Source organism: Telopea speciosissima, chromosome 3, assembly GCF_018873765.1.
Source record: "Telopea speciosissima isolate NSW1024214 ecotype Mountain lineage chromosome 3, Tspe_v1, whole genome shotgun sequence".
NCBI classification, from domain to species: Eukaryota; Viridiplantae; Streptophyta; class Magnoliopsida; order Proteales; family Proteaceae; genus Telopea; species Telopea speciosissima.
The window spans coordinates 69,047,622-69,069,004 of NC_057918.1; the positions used below are offsets into that span (position 1 = coordinate 69,047,622).

Here is a 21,383-nt window from a genome sequence, read left to right on the forward strand (position 1 = left end):
GGAACATCCATGGAGATCAATGAGCATACAAAAACATAAAGGTGTTCTTAGTATACCTGGATCCATATTTGTGGAAGCCGAACTCTTGATGATCCCTGTCGCACACGAACTGTTGATCTGGTCTGCCCTCTTCCACACAACTTTAGGTTTTCTCAAAGTGATCACTTAATGGGTCAGTGACAACTATTTATAGTGGTGAAGGCAGGGACCAACCTTGCATAGAAACTAGGGTTTCTTTCCCATTAAGGAAACAATACTTTAGGTCCACACATAGTAACTAGACTCATACCATTAAGGCAGCTCCCATCAACACAACTAACCGGTTTTAATAAAATAAAAGTGGGACTATGTCAGCCCATCTTATGGAAATCTTACAATCTCTCACTTGGGCTGCATATGTCATAAGTTTTGATTTTGAAAAAATTTTAAAACAACTTTTTGGTTTAGACAAACTGATTGTGGCCACAAAAGATAGTGTTGAATGGAGTACACCTTAAACCTGATGCCTTTGTCCGAATGAAACTACAAACACCCAACAGTGCAGATCGTCACATCTAAAGAGACATGGGACCTAACACGTCAAAGTGCTTATGGCCTCACCGACTTGGGTTGTACAGTATAAGAGTGTGGTATGAAAAATGCATGATATAATGATCAATATGCCAATTTCCAAATTGGTCCAGGCACGAAAACCGAATGAGCCGCATGAGACAAATACTGGAGGTCTCATTTACCATAAACGTCGCCCAAACGCAAACACTTCACATAAGGAAGCTCGTTGGGACTGGGTCCAAATGTCCCAACATACTAGTTCACGTCCTCTAGACCGAATGAGGCTTTTCTAGTGAACAAAATGTGCGTGTATTTACTGAAGGCCTTAGATACCATAGGAGACAAATACACCACATAGCCTCAAATATCTAAAGGAGGCAACTGACCAAGTGTACACAATAGAATCTGTATGCATTTACTTAACAACTAGATATGCACGTATTGACTAGAACCTCATATACCGAATGAGATAAATACACCACATATGATCTCAATTAATTCTCTATGAGGCAATTAATCAAGTGTATACACATAAACAAATGTCCATAACAAAGATGCATGTATATTCTCGAGAATAAAATGTCACGAAAATACATGAATATGAAATCAGTTGCAACTGTATACACAAGCAAAACTCCTACTAATGAAATGCATCAAAAGAACTAACAAGTTCCATATTACTAACATACTCCTAAAAACTTTTGGAGTCAAATCCTTAGTGAGAGAATCAACAAGCATACTATCTGTAGTAATGCACCAAACTGAGTTTTGTGACTCACAAACTTTCTCTCTAACAAGGAAGCATAAATATCAAATTCTGAGTTAAAATTCCTCAGTCATAGAGAAAAGCAATCGATGTCCGTAAGACAACCTCTTAACATATAGCACCACCTGTCATCCCAAACAGATATCCACATATGGTCTTTTAGGTCATCTTGGCAGTTACCTAATGGGCTACTCCAAGATTATAAAATAAGCAATATCAATCCATATGTATTCTTGAGTTTACATTAAACTACCAACATTAGATGCACAAAGAGTATTATTCACCTGAATTCACTGAGTATTGGTAAATCTATTTTCTTTCACAAGAAATCTTTTGAAACAAACCAAGAATACATATAGTTCTATTACGGTGAATCTTAATGCCTAAACATAAGAGGCTTCACCAAGATCTTTTTACCAAAATGGTTAATACTGTTTTATCTGAAGTAAAATGATAATATTATTACTTGCAGCAAGAATATTATCACTATAAAATACAAAAAAATATTATCTAACTCCCACTGATCCTCAGATAAATATTGTCAAACTAAAATAAGAATAACTGAATAATGTACCATACAAGAAACGTATTGAGCATTTTATCTTTATTTAGCTCAACTTGTATGACATGATTTATAATATCTATTCACATAACACATTCACACTATTATAAGAACTGGGTGTAAGCAAAACAAAATCCATGTAAGTGTTCTTTAAAGCTCATCATAAACAATGAATCTTTCGTTTACAGGTGTAATGAGTTTCTGTTCCTTAGCACTCTCAATCCGAATGTTACTTTTCTGGATGATCATGTCCATAATGTATATCATAACTGTCAGACATAATCGATTTGACTCCTCCCACATTTTATAAAGACCTTTATGTTCAATGGAACTGTCAGCCAAAGGCTGGGGAGGTTTGTCAACTTTAAAATGGCAAAATCCATACTCACTGTAACCACATAAAATATTAAAGAATCCATTCCATTCCTTAAATTGGAACCATTCAAGATTTTGATAGAAGATAATTGGGAACTTAAAGCTAGTAAACATGATCACACAAAATTTATCAAAACATACAATATGCAATAACTGAAGGCATATCAATATTCCTGTTATTGCATATCAATATCCCAATAATATAATTGAAAACTGATTAATTTGAGCTTATTAATCAAATTTATCCCAGTTTTATTTTCAGTAACTGTAGAAAAACATAAACTGGGAAAAGATCTAGCATCGTCGGGGTCATACCTGTGGTGGCAAGATCGCCCAATACACAATGGAATCTCTCACATGTAAGGCGAGACGCTTGCAACAACACCACTCTAAGGATTCCGTCACCTGTGGTGGCAAGACAAGAACCTCTAAAGCAGCGAAGTCCAAAACGTCACCCTCACACCATCAAGCGAAACTGACCAAACAATGACTCACCTGTGGTGGCAAAAGCACATCATTCGTCATATGGTTTCCTTAACTGCAATCCATCCGAATAGTCAATGATGATTTCACAATCCAAATAACTAGCCCACTGAGTGGAAGCGTAATCATTTAAATCATGAATTCCATAGACTTGGATTGCTACTAAATGCCCATTTTACTTTAATAATCTCCATCAATATTATTTTTATCATAAAACACATATAGCCAATATATTTACAGAAATATCACATAAATTAATCCTTTCGTGACGTTTAGGGAAATCATTATCATAGGATGTCAATATCAAGAATAGGCTTCATGCAATCCCTTGTAACGAAATCAAATGTCATAGACTGTATAACACCGATCAGCAAGTCAAAAATATATCAAATTAGTTAAAACATTCATGAAAAGTCAGTGTAATACATATAAATCAATATGTGATGCATCCATCACTCATAGTAGGATAGAATTTTATCTTCCCATGGTGACACCATAAGAAGGCTTCATATAAGGTCTAAAACTTGTTCACTTTTGAACTAATCAATCTTGTTTGAATCTTTGTCTTAAAACAAAAGACCAAAATCGGTCAAAATCAAAAGACCATACTGACAACGAGTCTACTGGCCCAAAAATAAATCGACGGGTCGGATTATTGAGTCAACCCAACCTAATAGAATACGATGACAACAAAAAAAAAAAAAGCACATGCACAATAAAAGGACTAACAAGTCAATAGATTCATAATTACGACATCGTAGAGATTCTAAAATAATGACTATAAGCACAGAAAGTAATCCACAAATAATTCTTGATAAATGATCTTCAAGATCAGAAATAATATTAGAACCAATCAACAGAAGCGATTTCTGGAAATGAAGCCAAACTCATAAGGTCATATCTTGACTTCAGAAATTATTTCAATAGATCAAACTTAATCCGTATGATTTCTAATTCACTTCCATAAGCAATTTATGGTTAATCCATTTATAAGACCCTTTTTCAAGTAGGTTTCATTAAAACTATGATGGAAGTATTTAATCTGTAACTTTATAAGCTCAAGCTTATTACTTAAATAATCCAAAAACATCAATTCTATACGGGCATCATCATGTTCATCTTGTACAGAAGTTACAAAAATAAAACTTCAATGTCTTCTCATATTTATAAGATAACCTTATGGGATATGAAACGATGGAACATGTGACAACAATATCCTCTCAGTGGCAAACTTGTAAATACCAGACATTAAAGATTGTGTTTTCCTAAATGTCACAAATAACCAAAAAAACATACATCACTGATTATAATACCTCATGGCAATACAAAATATCACGAGTTCCTTATGTATTATAACACATGTGGTTTTAATTACCGCCTTATGACTTACTTAGATGTCACAACCTTAATGGCACTGAATCCACACATAGAATAGTCCAAAATGTGATGTTGTAAATCGTACATGTATGTGACATAGCATGAGGGAAGACAAAACATAGATGATTGGACAATTAAACAACCAATATGCATTAAAAATTTTTTTATGTATCCAAACAACACCTTAAAAGGCCAAAGGGATACATACTGCAGCCAAACAAACCCTTATATGAGAGTTTAATTTAATGTCTCTCAAAATTGAGAGTATACTTTAACATGTTCCTGACACTGTATGAAACATTAAATTACCCTTAACTTAAATTTTATACTCTCACCAGTTCAGGGCACTCTTTAAATTCTGGATCAGAACGGTCAAAAAATGACTTAAAAAATAGCCTTAAAATAATTTAGAAAAGCACTTTTATTAAAACTGTTTTCAAAATGGAATTGTTTTCCTGAAGTAGAAGTGCATAAATGGTATTCTGAAGCAAAAATATTTCTCTGCAATATTTTCATGAATTATATCTCAACAAAAAATTACTTCTGTAAATGAAATGAACCAAATCATTTTCTACAAATAATCCATAATCTGAATTGTACCAAAACAGACAAACTTAGCCAAAAATTGAATAAAGTTCATAATTACATTGTCTCACTGGTCGAACCATATAACCAGCTCGGAGTACATAATTCCATCCTCCCACCGGTTCGACCAGTCAATATGACAATATAATAAACATGGCATGAAACGATGATAAGCCTTTAATAAAGAAAAATTAATACAGGCTTATATACTTATTACACATTTTCAATTTAATAGACTTTATAATAATAATTAGCCATCAAAAAATCGAATGGACTCATTTTATTTCTGTTAAAAGTCTTCTTTAGGCATGTAACAAGTACAACTGAAATAAAACTAAGTGTTACCTTGCATACTAGTTCCCTATCGTGTCAATTTTCAACATAACAAAGTACAAATCAAACACATAAACGTGTTCCTATTGGAACACCACAATGTATAAGTATTACCGCATGGTGACAATAACAAGGAGTCAAGAGGTATATATCACATATGTCCTTTTATTACAATATATACCATCAATGATTCGTATTGTATTATGGAACACTAGAGTATGAAACAATTACTATCTATATATGGTGTTCCATCATGCCATTACTAGATCCAACAAGTAAATAATTTACTATCACAGTGACAATCACAAAATCTCATTATGTGAAAATTGGAAACACAGCAAAAAAATTTATAAGTGATAGAAATCATGTGTTCCCTATCGTGACAGATCAGAACAGCACAGAATATAAACAAAAACAGAAAAGTAAACTAAACCTTTTTTTTTTTTTTTTTTTGTTTCTGTTTACAAAAAAAAGTTTTTCTGTTTCTGTTTCACCCATTTTCTGTTTCTGTTTCATCTGTTTTATGTTTCTGTTTCATCTGTTTTCTGTTTCTGTTTCACCTGTTTTACCCTCTCTCTTTTTTTTAGATTCAGCTTTAATGAACCAGACCAAAACAAGGTCAAACCGGTCTTGATCAATGGTCAATTGGTTGACCGGTCAACAATCACCCGGGTTGGGTCAACGGGTCAAAACTCGATCAGTGGGCCGGGTTACCGGATAGTACAGTCAGGTTGACTGGACCCGATGCATGTTAGCAACCTTGATCCGTGCACGATAGCAAAACCCATTATCAACCTTTATTAACATTTGTTTTATTTATTTACTTATTTTTTTAACCTTTTTGACTTTTTAAACCGTTTTTTACTTTCACCATTTGATCCCTTTTTTGTTTTTTTGTTTTTTTTTTTAATAATTAAAGGGAAGAATCAAATAGGGAATAGTCCCTATCTTCTTCCCCAAATCGCAAAAGGAGAAAACGCAGGTTTTAGAGTTTAAAAAAAACCACTGCCGCCGGCCACGGTGGCCAAACCAGGAACTGACGGCCAGCGAAACCGCCAGTGAACTTTTTGCCTTCCATCGGCGATCAGAACCCCAACTTCAATGGTCGGTAAAAATCCCAACGGCCAAAACTTTTAGGATTACAAAAATACCATCGACTCCACTTGCGGTGGTCAAAAATAGAGACCGATGGCGTCAAAATTGCCGGTGGATGACCGCCAGGCCCTGGAGGTCAAGACTCCGGTTTCAAAACTCGAAGAGAAACCATGGCGACCACGATTTAGAAGAAAATCTACCGTCCAAAACCCTTGCGGGTTACAAGGTTTTGAAATTTTTTTTTTGTTGTTGTTGCCGCCATATTGATTACAGCCAAACACAGTCAACTGGCTGCGTAAAACTCCACGGCAAAGAACCACCAAGATCTGGCGATCAAAAAAAACAACCAATAAAAATAAATTTTGTTACTGCAAGCTGCAGCCATGGTTTCGGCCATGGCTCGGCAGAATTTTTTGTTTTTTTTGTTTTGTTTTTGATCTATGGTATGCATTCCGCACAATCCAAACTAAAAATTATTTGCACGAATTGATCATGGCTGATCATGGTGATGCAATTTTTATTTTTAGTTTTGGATTATGCGTGAATGCATACCATAGATCAAAAACAAAACAAAAAAAAAGTTTGCGAGCCATCCAGAAACCATGTTGTGCTTGCGTAACAAAATTTATTTTTATTGGTTGTTTTTGATCGCACGGATCTTGGTGGTTCTTTTCGCTTTCACACAACTTTAGGTTTTCTCAGAATAGTCACTTAATGGGCCAGTGACAACTATTTATAGTAGTGAGGGCAGGGACCAACCCTGCATAGAAACTAGGGTTTCCTTCCCATTAAGGAAATAATACTTTAGGTCCACACATAGTAACTGGACTCATACCATTAAAGCAGCTCCCATCAACACAACTAAATCGATTTTAATAAAATAAAAGTGGGATTATGCCAGCCCACCTTATGGAAATCTTACACCTTTAGCATAGAAGCCTTTCTCCCCAGTAATTTCTTGATCTCTTTTGGTGATCTCATCAGTCAATTAAGTTATTTATTTATTTATTGAGTTTTTTTCGATTTGCTTGATTCAGATTGAGTAATCAAATGGGTCTAGAAGCAGCCATTGAGGCTACCGTGGAGCTCTTGAACAAGGCCATCAAGCAGTCATGGTGAGTGGTCCAAAACTCAGAGTGGCAAAGGCTTGCGAAGCCTTTGTAGAGCTTGCAGATGCCTATGGTCCCATTTTGCCGTTGTTGTGATGCCATCCGCAAAAGGGTTAGTGCCAGAGCACCACCCCAGGTTCATTGGCACTTACTGGGGTGCTGTAACCAATGCTTTCTATGCTGAAATCATTGAATCTGCTGATGCTTACATCTTTGCCAGATCCATTTTCAACGATATCAACACAGTGGGTTATTCACTTCTGCTCAAGAAGGAGAAGACGATCATTGTTCAACCTATAGATTGTGGAATTGGCGAATGGGATCGCAGGAACAAGAAGATGAGGGGACGGGTGGAGTTGCAGGAAAAATAAGAAGAATGGGAAGTGATGGATGGGGTGGAGGACGAAGAAGAAGAAGAAGTTGGAGGAAGAAAGTTGATATTTCTAATTAAACAAGTAAATGACATTTTTACCCTTCAATTTTGAGACCTATGAGCACGTGCTCATTAAAGTCCCATCATAAATGAGCTAAAGTGATTTTCAACAAAAAAACCATAAACAGTTTTCGATCTATTTTTAGTTTTTGGTTTTTTTCAATCCTTTTTAAATAGAAACAGGCTCCATAAACTATACCAAACACAATCAAAAACGTTTTTTAAGACAAAAAATCAAAAATAAAAATTATACCAAAGACGCCCTAAGACAAGTTAGCAAGGGAGAGGTTGTAAAGCATACATATCAGATTTGTCTAATACATATACTATTAATTAACCTAAACTAAATGAAAAGTCATATTATGCAATCCATTTGAACAGATGGTTATCTAGCCTAAAACTAAATGCAAGTGCGCCTTGGAAAAAAAGGAAACTACTTAATCACATAATTAATGGATAGCTTGAATTGTCCAAATGCCCTAGGACCTCCCGGTCAGCTAAGTGACACCGAGGCAACAGTTTGAAAATAGCAATGACAAACTATACATGTCAAAGATTACATAAGACATATGTACTTGTGTATGCAGACCTAACCATCAACTATGACAATAAGGAATTGTTGGACAATGCACACACTCTTGAACCAAAATATAAACTGGGCATGCAAGATGTTGAGAGAAGGTGATATACAAAATGTAAACAAAATACTTCCCTAGACATGTTCCTATGTTGGATCTAGAAAGTAACCAAGTCGATCGGGCCTCGGTTCTATTCCTTAGTTCCGGATGATAACGAAATGATTGGTTTGGTTTGTTCCAATTATTTGGTTCGGATCCGGTTTTGATTCCAACTTGACACCGATATACGCATTCACCCTGGGTTAGCGGTGACAATTGGTTAGTTCAGTCCAATTTTAGTAACAGTTGGGTGGACTGATCTCTCTTAGCAATGAAAATCGATTCATTTTTCTGATTTCTTCCAAAAGATTACTTAAAAAAAACTCTTATTGTTTTCTCATCACTTAGGATTGTCCATTGGTTGATTCGGTCCAATTTTGATCGTGTTTAACCAGTTTCGATATAGTTTTAAGCTAAGCAAATCAATAAAATCTAAAAGTTTGGTTCGATTCGGTCTTTATTGGGTTTTCTTAACGTTCTCTAATTGGTCCAATTATTGGTTTATTACAGATGGGCACAACCAATATTTCTTAGATCTCAATTATACTTAAACCTAAGGGTGTAAATTGGTCTATGTAGACACCACATTTTGACACCTTAAAAGTATGTCTTGGCAATGATGGTTAAGGGCGTAACTCGTGTGGTGACTGAATGGCAAGAATTACCAAATTACCCCTACCCCACTTTTTGTAACCAAACTGTCTCAAATAGAGCCTAAACCCTTAACATAGCCGTATTTAACCATTTTAAGTTCACATTTGAAGTTTCACCCCATTCCAACACCTTTCATGAAAATGACCGTTTTGCCCCTAGCACGGTTCTCGATATCTGGACCACCCGATTTAGTCCGAAATACTTTGGATGACCTCATTTGGTCATATTAAGTTTTCACGTAAAGTTTCGGCCAAATCGGGTAACTTTTGTGAAAATGACCGTTTTGCCCCTGGCATGGTTCTTGGTACCCGAGCCACCCGATGTGACCTGATATCATTTGGATAACTTTATTTGGTCATATTGTGCTTACATGTAAAATTTCATGTAATTTTAGTATCATTTGGACCTTGATCGGTGTGAAACACCATTTATGTGTTTTTCTCAATATCCGTGCCATTTTTAGGCAAAATCCAGCCATATCTGCGACACGGATGGAAAGTACAGGTTGAGACCTTCGCGGCAATATGTGGTGCGTCAAAATCGGCCACATGGATTGGGAGATATTAACATTGAACGTGGACCTTTAAAATTGAATCTTTAAATGGTTTATTAAAAAATAAATAAAATAAAAAAGGTGGGTCAAACTGAGTTGACCCGAACCGAGTCAACCCAGTCTGACCCGGCCCAGCTGGACTGTCGGCAGGGGACAAGCCCCCACCATTTAGGCTGAGCCACACATGGCCCATCACCCATGCCCACCTGCCCAGCAGGCCTAGGCACACACATGCCCAGGCTGCATAGCAAGCCTAGGCACACGCAAGCCCAGGCTGCTCAGCAAGCCTGGCCACACGCAAGCCAGCCCATAGCCATTAAGGCCCCAAGGGTCTTTGAGACCTTTCCTCGAACAGATTTTCTCCTATAAATAGGAGGCCATTTGGAGGGTCTAGGGACAGAGCAAAATTAGTGAAAAATTACCTTCACGTAGTCCTTAAGCCCATCTTTCCAACCATGGTTTTTTCATCCATAGCTTATGCTTCATTACTGATATAAAATTCCATAAATACCCCTTCTTCACCAATTTTGCCATTCAGAGCAATCACACTTGGAGCGGCTTTTGGAGGTTTCCGGAGACTATTTATGGTCACACAAGGTTACTCAAGCTGAGCCTAGGCACTTCCACGCTTCAAGGGTATTTTCCCATATTTTTACTTATTTCTAAGTATTTGTTTTGATTTTCTTTACAACAAAGGTTGTTTTTCAGTTATAAAAATGTTAAAAATAATTCAAAAGTGATAAAAATATGAAATTTTCAGGGATGATGCTTGTCACTATGTTTGACATTCATTAATTTTCTCAAGCTCCAAATCATTTTTTATGACATTTTTGCCCCTGTAAAGGATTTAGAATTATGTAAAATCTGAACTTGTGGGTGGGTATTTGGACAAAAGTGTTATGGACATGACCATGTTAAAGATCATGTTTTGATTAGTGGGAATGGGCTTTGGTTTGATCCAATTCGGATCTGTGATGGGGATTTTGTATTTTTCTTTGTTTTCCCTTCTTTTTTAGCATTTCAGAAAATATTAAAAATAATATAAATGTATAAAAATTCACAAAAAATATTATGGAATGCATATTTCATCATGCTTGATTTTATGGAATCATTATCCACTGACATGCATGTTTGATAGTTTTTATACATTTCCCACCTCATTTAGGGGTATAAATGTCATTTTTCTAATTATAATGAAAAATTCTGGAAAAATAGAAAAAAATGTTTTTATGCATGACATGCTGTTTTAGAATGGTTTAGGATGTTTTCATATGCATACGTGACCATCATGCTTGATAGATATGCATACAAAGTCATTTGCTCCCTCTAGGGGCATTTTGGTAATTTATCAAACGTGGGCCTAGGCTATCATTCTGGAAATATCATTTGGTGTGTTCAGTCATTTTAGGATGTTTAACATCACTTTTGATGCCTACAATGATTCTAAGTGTCTTTTGACACTTTTACCATTTTGCCCTTAGGGGCATTTTGGTCATTTTGTGACCAAACCTTGCTTAGGACCCCGGGAAGGCTCCTGTTACTTTTGCCACATGTTTTAACATTTAACAAACATGTTTTAAGCATAAGTTAGCATTTTCATGAATTATCATGCATTTTCTACATGTTTGCCATAACAGGGGCATTTTGGTAATTTTTACCACCCCACATTTCCTTTCCATTTCATGTGTTCTTGATGACCCAAATGCATGATGTTAATGTTATTTAATCATGTTTTGCTTATTTACAGCATTTAAATATGATTTCATGCATTTGTACATATTTTGGCCCTTTAGTGGCATTTTCATAATTTTGGCTATTTTGGCCTATAAGCTGTTTTGCTTATCAATATAATTGTCCTTCTCCATGATATAATTAGACTTGGTTTTCTTTTTTACAGTCAACCATGTTTTAGACCATAGAGTTAGGCTTTCTAATTTAGGTAAAATCCATTAATTAGCTTAACTAGGATGCATAATGTACATAACCATCTAGCATAGTGATAGTAATCAGGATTAAAACATTAATCTTAATTAGCCTAACTAGGTTCATAAATTTCAATCAAGTTAATAAAAAAATCTTCAAAAAAAAATTTAATTTAATTAGGTGCATAATATGTATAACACAATAGTACACAACAGAGTTTGGTCTAGGAAGATCGGTCGTCGGCCGGGCAGTTGCTGGGTGCCTAACACTTTTCCAGCCCGTAACTTGACACTTACCCAGAGATCTGGGGCAGACCAACCATTGAGTCATTGGAGTTAATTTAGCACCCCTTCTGCGAAGGAGGGACACCATTCATGGGTCCTAGACCCTAAATCTAGGTGGCGACTCCTATTTTCCATTTTCTTTCTTTCCCCCCGGGTGCACTCCAGCGACCCTCCGTCCGCTGCACCTACAGTCTAGAATACCAGAACCAGGTATTCGGATAAGTTCAGTTGGACTTATAGTTGACGTGGTCTAGAACCAAACTGAGAACCAAATCAATTCTAAATATTTATACTCAAACTGAACCAACTTCGATTCTTATTCAATTTCGGTTCTTGTACTCAATTCATATATTATAAAATATTTATTATTTTAATATACTATATATATAGTATACTATAATATATTTTTTTGGGGTAAAATATTATTTGATTGTTAATGGTTTAGTTTCGGTTTTTCAGATATAATCATTTCTATTTGTCCGGTCTAGCTTTGTTTGATATATGTTTTATAAAAGCCTCGACCGATAAGGATTTGGTTTTATCCCATTTTTTTTGATTGATTGAATCGGTTTGGTTTCAGCTGTTCCAGTGTGAGAATGAGTGAGTCCAACACGATCCCATAAGGGTACATTAGTTTCGATTCGATTTGAGTTTGATCAATTGTCCCATGAGCCAATGTGTCGAAAAAGTTTATCGATCAAATGCCCCCAACTCAAGTGGATCATACGATGCATGCTCTTTTCTTGTGGTAAACTTTTTTAAGTATTATATACTGATTGATTTTTTAATGCAACCAATTTGACATAGTTTGTTGGATTTTTTCCAACCACTTGTCACAAGCCCCGACATGCCGACAAAGGGACCTGATTCAAATGCCGATCTAAATGGGTTTTACGTTGCCTCTTTTATGATCTCATTAATTAAAATAAGTACTAAAAGTCAATGGATTTTTTTGTGAGAAAACTGTGATCTCAGTGCTTTGCTGTTTTTTTTTCTACCACTTGTTACTAAGGGATCTGATCCAAATGCCGACCCCCAAATGGATCTTACAATGTATCATCTATGATCTCATCAAAATGAAAAATGTTATAAGCACCAATGACCTATTAAGGGAAACCATTTGACCCATATGATTTGTTTGTTTGTCGCTTGTCACATAAATCTATGTGTACATAAGGGTAATCGGTCAAAATGCTCGATCTGAGAGGATACAACAGTTTTTTTATTATCCAAGAAAAATAAAAATATATATATAATAACCATCAATGGTTTTTTTAGGGGAAAATTTTGACCTTTTTTGTATCACCAATCACATGCGCCAACATGTTGACTAGGGCAATTGATCCAAATGTTCAACCCAAATGGATCCTACAACACTCCCTCTTTTATCATAATAAAAAAAAAATCCAATAATTTATCAACATTTTTATTCATATTTTCAGTATAACTGTCATTTGTACCCATGTCATTAAAATTTATAAAGTTAGATATAAAAAAAAATAACACGAGATTTGATGGATTTAAACCATCATCTATTGAGGAATTCCCAAGTGCCCTATTAGTTTGAGCTAAGACTCACAATTAAGAAAACAAATGAGAGCAATTATGATTGAATAAGAACAATAGAGAATTACAAAAATTTCAAAGTCAAATAAATCAAAAATTGAGTAAACTCAATGCTTTTCCATTATCGAAAACTAGAGGAAAAAAAAACACAAAAAAACCAAAGAAACAAATGCAACGGTCATAGAGCAAACAAGCCCATCCTACTTATTTGTCAATGAGACATTTTATGCTTGGATGAAAGGCACATCATCCGTACTATAGAACGAAATGGTAAAAAAAGATATTTCATAATTTTGAACACCAAAATCAAGACCAATCTCATAGAACATCAGATAAAGAACACCATGAAACCCAACACAATCCATTACTAAAGAGCTACCAAAAACTAAAGTTCGAAATTGTTTACCAAACAGCCAAATCTTGAATTCATTGACTCATTCATGTGTAAAGCCAATAAGTCAAAAAATTAAAACACACAACTAAGGGGATATGATCAGCTAGTTGACCAGTTGGATCTTCAGATCTGGCCAACTAAATGATCAGAAGCTCTAACCAAAAAAAAAAAAAAAAAAAAAAATTTCTGAAATTTTAGATAAATAGTTCATGCAACCTTAGGTTGAAAATCAAAGCTACCATCAGTACTAGTCGATTTCTAACTTAAATATCACTATTACAACCACAAAATCAGCCACTCATTTTATTACACCATAAGACACATATATGAGAGCAGGGTTGTAAACGGATCGGATTTCGTTCGGACAGTACTATATCTGCATCCGCATCCGATTAGCTATCAGATGGATTCGGATAGTGCTACATGGATACGGACACGGATACGGATTAGATATTTTATCTATTTACATGTAAATATAGCTTTTCGGATAACTATAGCCTATCCATATCCGCATCCGTTTAGCTTTCGGATGGATTCGGATAGTGCTAAACGGATGCGGAAACAGATTTCGACTATTCATTTACACCCCTATATGAGAGACTCAGGTCAGATTACCCATGGCTAATTCAACCACCAAATCGAGGCAGGTGACATGAAACCACTAACAGACTGGAATGAGGGATCCAAATCGTCTACGGCGCGCTGTCCGCATGTACCGTGCTGCACAGATACAGCAAGGAGTGCAATGATCACCTTACTCCCACTCAGATAAGGCGCTTGGACAGGGGTCAGGCATTACACGCCCTAACTTATGTGGATAGATATCTTCCATGGTTATTAAACTCTCTCTCTTTTTCTTTCTCTCTCTCTCTCTCTCTCTCTCCCCTAAAATAAAGTGGATTAGAAGACGTAATCACAGGCAAGAGAAACATCGACCATTGATCAGGAACCCGCTGACCGTTATGACAGTTAACCATAAAGAACGAGCGAAATGCTCCCCACCAAGTTCATACACAAACCCATTCATGGCACTACATCAGCACTTTCCACCTTCTTTATATATATATATATATATTGCACCTTAATTATCAAGAAATTAAAAGGCCTCATCTACTGATCTACATTCACCCATAACCAGAAGAGAAAAAAGCCCTCTGTAATAAGCAGAAGAAAAACCAGTAACAATAAGAAACAAAATGGCAAGCTCAACCACCCTTCCCAAATTCCTTTCGATTGGATCAACAATTTTGAGAACCAACACTTGGAGCCACAGGTTCTTTGTTACCGCTACTCCACGAGCTCTGCAGGTGAGTTGGAACTTTCTTAATTGCTTCTTATTATTATATATGTTTCATATTGGATTGTAGTTTTTTAAGTGGATCACCCACAGCCGAAGTGGGATTACCTCAATACTCCTCCTTATATGCAAGCCTTCTTATGGGTTTTGTCTTCATGGGTGGAGCAGGGCCCATCATCAACGGAAGCCCAACGTACCTGCTCTAATACCATATTAAGCTTCAATCTTTAAACCAATTGGTTCAAAACGAGATGGCCTCTTGTGATTCTTATACTTGATAATCGGAGCATCCACATCCAATGTGGAATTATCTCCATACAGTTGTATTGAATTGTTCATACTGAATAACAAATAAATTATATATTTTTGTTATCACAGGCAACCGCAGAACAACATGCTGCGGATGCATGTAAGAAGGCAGCAGAGGCTTTAAAACATGGAACCAAAAGTGTGACACTGGCTGGGGAAGACATGATGAGCAAGGCTGGTAGTACAGCAGATCAGGTACAATCAGCTCTATATCATCCGAGAATGCGAAATCGACCTAGAATATGGGGTTCCAAGAATACATACCATTTCATAATTGAAGATTCAACTGAGTACTTAGGATTTACATTACATCTTCTAATAATTCCAAATGGTTAAACACTTTCTATTTGATGTATATGATTGCCTTTAGATCGGCCAGAAAACCAAAGAAATGGTTGGAAAGGCATCTGAATCAGCACAAGATCTCGGCAACAAAGCCACCCAAACGGCTAAGGGTGAATGGGAAACGACCAAGGAGACCACTGGAAAGATCAAGGACACCATGGCCAACAAGGGTCAAGAGGCAACTGAGACTGTCAAGCAAGCCATGAATACTAAGAATTGATATGCTCTGCACTAATTTTTTCTTCTCTTACCCCCTCTCTTGAAGGGGATGTTATTTGATAAAAAAATGGAATAGAAGGTACTCTTTCCATGTAGGATTTTTATAGATGGTCAGATAATGCAGGAGTATTTATTGTAGTAATTATTATCAACAAATATTGAGTTACCATACTTATCTGGTAACTAATATTTGGTTACCCTCTTATTTATCTAGGAGACATCCTATGTAAATCTTATCTCTAATCTCATTTTATCTCTATCCATGTATAGCTGATTGGCATTGCACAGCCGATGGCAACCTCTTTTTGTATAAAAGCTCTCTACGGTTGTTGGATGAGCTAAGATTAATAAGTTAATTTCTTGTTCTACATGAAATCAGAGCCAAGATTCTTCTCAATTTTTTTCTCCATTGCCACTACAACTAGCTTCCATCGCCAAGTATTTGCGAGGCAGACAATACCCATACGGAATTTTTAGGACACAAGAGAATCATCTTTCAAATTAAACGGGTTGTTGTATTGGGAAAAAATTTTGCTGCTACACTTGTAGTAGAAATGTTCCTGCTACAAGGTTGGCAGCCAAGGAAATGGAATAATTCACTTCCCCTTTGAGTTCATAATACCCTCCTAGGTTTTTGTATTTTCAAAAATACCCTTTAAGATCCCATTTTCTTGGCTGCCAACCTTGTAGCATGAACATTCCTTCTACTAGTGTAGCAGCAAAATTTCGTCCACCAAATCAACCCATTTTCAACTGAATCTACAGCGAAACAGTATAGACAGAATTCAAGAGAAGCCTATTTGGAACAAAAGGAAAGAAAACCACACATTTCAAGCCACTAGGTACACAAATAATTAGAGTCTTAAAGTACATTTCCGCTGAATTCAAAAAGGGTGGTAGTACCCCTAGGCATCGAGGGTTGTAAGAGGTGCAACACCGCCCATGTGTGCACAGTGGAACCCCCTATACACACATGGGCGGTGCTACACCACAAGATGCGCACAGCACCCCCAATAGTACTGAGGGCTATAATTTTCCGTTTTCCACGGTTTAAAGCTACATGGTGTCCTTATGTAGATTTTTCAAACTTCCCTTCTAGCCAGCCGTTGGGACTTGATTTTATATAGATTTTTGAGAAAGATTCCAATTCCCTAGATATTGTATTTACTTAAATTAATTGCTAACCTAGAAAATTAAGTTATTAATTAGCTAAAGATTTGGCTGGGCATTAGTCCTCTATTTGTAGTAGGGATGTAAACAGATTGGATTCAGCTTGGATAGTGTTATATCCACATCCACATCCGATTTGCTTTTGGACGAATTCTAATAGTACTAAATAGGTATAGACACGGATGCGAATCGAATATTTTATCCATTTACATGTAAATATAGATTTTCAGATAACTATAGTCTATTCGTATCCACATCTGTTTAGCTTTCGAACGAATTCGGATAATGTTAAACGGGTACGAACACGGATACGAAAACAGATTTCAGCTATTCATTTACACCCCTAATTTATTATAAGCGAAATATGGAGGAATAGAGATCCTATTTCCAAGTTCTGAAAAAGTAGCCAGTGATGTACAAGTCTTTCACTTATCAATTTCCCATAATAAATCCATTTTCAATTCCCAAAAATCGTGTAGCCCATAACAAAAATTTGGGATTAAATAATCCCTATTAGCCCTTCTATCTATCCAAGCTAGCTCTCCTGCTTACATGATCATACATCAGAATAAACAAATATAAAAGCAAGGACCGGAAAGGGCCAAGTAGCCAACACATTGTGGCGAAAAAACCCTACACCATTTTTTTGACACTTGACTGAAGAGGGTCACAGTGAAGGCTTCCACACCCGCACCATTGTCCTGTAAATCCTTCCTTGAAGTCTCGAGTTTAAGAATAGGACTAACTGAGTTGTACAGAAACTATGTTATATATAGATCATTGCCGGCCTTTCCAATACCCCAATCCACAAATTCTTCTCTGTTGAAGCCTCCATCAATACAAAATTAAACCCACAAACATGAAGTAACAAAGTATGAGTTTTGAGTACATACGAAAGACTTGTTGCTTCTTCTTCTTAGCTCACTGTTTCATTGACGGGAGAGAACGAAGAAGGGCCACAGTCACCATCCGGCGAGAGTAAGGTTGAATGCAGGTTTCTTTGCTGCTTTCCTGCCCTTTTCACCTCCATTTTAGTAGATCCCTGTTGCGGTACCTTCACTCCTCTTATCATCTGTTAATTTGTATATCATCCATTAGTTTCTTCTAAAATTAATGGGATTTTATAGTTAAAAAGAAGAAGAATACATCATACATATTTGCCACATTTTACGTCTGAGTAGATTACTATGAAGTCTCCCTCTTGGAGGCCATTGCATCGCACAAAATCTCCTGATTCAAAACAAACATCAATTGGATTCAAATACATTACTAACTATTAAGCTTCCATCTTAAAAGCAATTGGTTCAAAGTGGGGTGGCCTCTTGTGGCTTTTATACTTGATAATCAAAGCACTCACAACCCTTACGTGCAGGTCTCTTCTGGGCGGATCTAGATCTTCTACGGCGCAGCTGCTCTAGTGGCTTGAGCAGCACAGACACAGGGCCGCGTGCAATAACCACCTTACCCCTGCCGAGTGTCTTGCCCGAGCTGGGGTAAGGCGGTCATTGCGCGCCGCCCTGTGTCTGCGGTTCAGGCCGCTCAGGCAGCTGTGCCGTAGAGGATCTGTTCCCCTTCTGGGCTCTATCTTCGTTGGTGGAGCAAGGGCCATCAACGACAGAGGACCAACATACCCCCACTTTGATACCATATTAAACTTTTATCTGAAAACCAATTGGTTCAAAGTAGGATGGCATCTTGTGGCTCTTATACTTGTTAATCAGAGCACCCACAGCCGATATGAGATTATTACCTCAATAATATCTAAGCAGAAGAAGAAAAAACTGAAAATCATGAACTTTGAAGGGTTTTGAACTTTGAAAGGTTTTAAGAACAAACCTGTATTCTCGAGAAGATACATTCGACTTTTGTTGTTAGGCCAAAATCTGAAATCCAACACCCATAGGAGAGAAATAAGTAACCCAACATGAATGAAAGATGAGTTCTCTCTGAATGTATTATTAATAGAATCTAACCTATAACGCATGTTCCAGATGCGAGAGGTTACGATATCTTCCATGACGATAGAGATCCCATCCCTTGCTTCCAGCTCCGGGAGATGCATTTCTGCTTCCTTCTGGTTAAATATTTTCGACCAAATTGAGATTCTAAAGACAAAACCCACAATAATTATCAATTCAATTCAAAACCCTAAGATGAGGAAAGAGAGAAATTTTACTTTTGGCAATACTATCCTCCCAAGATTACCCACATCGCTTTGTTTCAACACTTTCTGCAACAAAAATTTCAAGTTTTTCTCTTGTTTCCATCCCTACGTACACAAATATACACATTACTTCATTAATAAGAAGAAAAAACACTAAAATTAACTAATTAATCAAAAATTAATGTGAGATAGAGGACCACCTGACGCCTTTCCGAATTGAACTGTCTCTGATGATGTGGTTGCAGAATTGGCTGATCTGAAGATGGGGTTGCCGCCGTCTCCGCCACCGCCACATCAGACGGCACCACAGCTGTGGTGGTGGCAGCAGCAGCATCAATCTCAGAAGAAGGCCAGAAAACCCAATTGCCCACAGGGTTGTCATGGCTTGAAGTGGTGCAATTGGCATCACTAGCAAGCCTTTCAAGCTGCTCAGCAGTACTACTGGAATACTGCTGACGCTGGCGGTGATGCGAGAGGAACCGTCTCTGCCGAGCCATTCTCTTCTTCCTCGCTTCTTTGGTCGCGGAAGAACCCATCTGAACAAGCCTCTCTCCATTCCCTTGCACCATTTGTGCAGGACCTGATGTGTATTGGTTCCTACCAGAGCCAAACACTTGCGGCTGATGTTGATCTCTATATGAATTATATAAACTGAAATGTGGATGAGGAAGTGCAGGAGGAGGAGGCCAAGTTGGTCCAGTGTCAACCATGGGATAATCTGGTTGACAGAAAAGCCCTGCACCATTGGCAAAACCAGGATCTCCTCCCCCTCCCATGTAACCCATCATAGGAGGAAACCCCACATTTGCCGTCTGATCAGCATAGAATGGTTGATGTGGAATCCAAGGGTTCGAAGAGGAGAAGCAAAGGTGAGAATCTAAAGAGATAGGGTTAGGGTTAGGGTTCTGGAAACGGTTCTGTGGGTTGTGGTAGGGATTAGGAGAAGATGACATTTCTACTGCTTCTGTTCCTCCTGATCCCATGCGACGCTTGTGCAGGTGATGATTCTGCACCCACTGGAGAATGAGTTTTAACAACTGCGTCATCCCTTCCTTGCCACCGCCAAGGCGTTGAGCCGCACATTCGATCGTAGATTTCTTAAGCTTAATGCTTCTCAGATCCTCCGCAGAAATGGATTCCTTATTCGATTTCAACCACTCTAAGAACACCATCCCTAGATCTTCCGATGGCTGTTCATCTTGTGGGCCCTCTTCCTCTTTCTTCTGTTCTTGATGTTCTTCTTCTTCAGGTTTCTCTGAAGGGAATAATATAGAATTGGATTCCCACATACAGTTAGTATCAAGAAGATCCATATCTCCGAGCTCCTGCATGACATTGATGCAGTCCACATCGATCTGAGGTTCGAGTGACTGTGGTATCTCCATCGAATCCTCTGTCCATAGTAATGGTTCTTTTTCTTCCTCCATTGTTGCATCCATGTGGTAATCGCTTTTCTCACTTTTCACAGTCCATAATGAAGACGAAGACGAAGACGAAGATGACGACGAAGATCGGCATGCAGCAGCAGTAGCAGCTTCATTGATCGGTGGAGGATGAGAAGACGACGACGAAGAAGAAGATGAAATGGATGGGAAATCAGGGAGAGTAGAGAAGTCAGTATAGAACATGGAAGAATCATCATCAACCCCAACCCCAAGTAGATCTTCAGGGTCTCTATCAAGCCATAAATCTCTTTCTTCTTCTTCAACGTTTTCTTTGACAGGAATGAAATTAGGGTCTTGATCACCAACAGATTCAAGTCTCTGAAGACCATGTAGATCTCTATCTGGTTCATGCATTTTCATGTTCTTCATTCCTTTTCCTTTCCTCTCCAAAAATGGCTTTTTCAAGATTAAAAAACCCTTCTGTTGCCCACAGATATGGGTTTTTATAGAAATCAAAAACCAGAGTGGTTTTGTTTCTCTTGCGTACGGACGAAAAAATAAAATAAAATATATATAAAGAAAAAAAGAGAGGAGATGGTGGTTTGCGGTTAAGTAAGCAAGGGCCCGCTGTTAGTATCTGAGAGACAACAATCTTTACTAATTACTCTAACAAAGACAACAACAACAACATCAACATCAACATCACCGAAAAAGGAAAGTTTCTCTTCTACCTTATTTTTTGAATATTATAGTACTTAATAATACACTAATCA

At 37.2% G+C, this 21,383-nt stretch overlaps 2 protein-coding genes across 2 annotated transcripts; one reads left to right on the forward strand and one right to left on the reverse strand.

Annotated features, from left to right (window-relative positions):
• Window positions 1-14,869: 14,869 nt before the first annotated feature.
• LOC122655469 lies at window positions 14,870-15,892 on the forward strand. Its single transcript, XM_043849663.1, has 3 exons — window positions 14,870-15,028; window positions 15,397-15,522; window positions 15,698-15,892. The coding sequence occupies exons 1-3, from the start codon at window positions 14,918-14,920 to the stop codon at window positions 15,890-15,892; spliced, it is 432 nt and encodes a 143-aa protein (XP_043705598.1). The 5' UTR covers window positions 14,870-14,917.
• A 2,073-nt stretch (window positions 15,893-17,965) lies between these two features.
• On the reverse strand, window positions 17,966-21,066 carry LOC122655470 (B3 domain-containing transcription factor ABI3-like). Its single transcript, XM_043849664.1, has 7 exons — window positions 20,201-21,066; window positions 19,426-20,155; window positions 19,238-19,330; window positions 19,035-19,135; window positions 18,898-18,944; window positions 18,215-18,291; window positions 17,966-18,133 (listed from the first exon to the last, which is right to left on the reverse strand). The coding sequence occupies exons 1-7, from the start codon at window positions 21,037-21,039 to the stop codon at window positions 17,978-17,980; spliced, it is 2,043 nt and encodes a 680-aa protein (XP_043705599.1). The 5' UTR covers window positions 21,040-21,066; the 3' UTR covers window positions 17,966-17,977.
• Between the last annotated feature and the right edge of the window lie 317 nt (window positions 21,067-21,383).

Bases quoted from the DNA above. Each gene is read 5' to 3' on its own strand.
- LOC122655469 (XM_043849663.1), top strand. From the start codon at position 14,918: ATGGCAAGCTCAACCACCCTTCCCAAATTCCTTTCGATTGGATCAACA. The intron at 15,029-15,396 runs GTGAGTTGGAAC...TTGTTATCACAG, and splicing joins CTACTCCACGAGCTCTGCAG to GCAACCGCAGAACAACATGC. The intron at 15,523-15,697 runs GTACAATCAGCT...GATTGCCTTTAG, and splicing joins CTGGTAGTACAGCAGATCAG to ATCGGCCAGAAAACCAAAGA.
- LOC122655470 (XM_043849664.1), bottom strand. From the start codon at position 21,039: ATGAAGAACATGAAAATGCATGAACCAGATAGAGATCTACATGGTCTT. The intron at 20,156-20,200 runs AGGAGGAACAGA...TCCTAATCCCTA, and splicing joins CACAAGCGTCGCATGGGATC to CCACAACCCACAGAACCGTT. The intron at 18,134-18,214 runs GTATGATGTATT...ACAAATTAACAG, and splicing joins ACGTAAAATGTGGCAAATAT to ATGATAAGAGGAGTGAAGGT.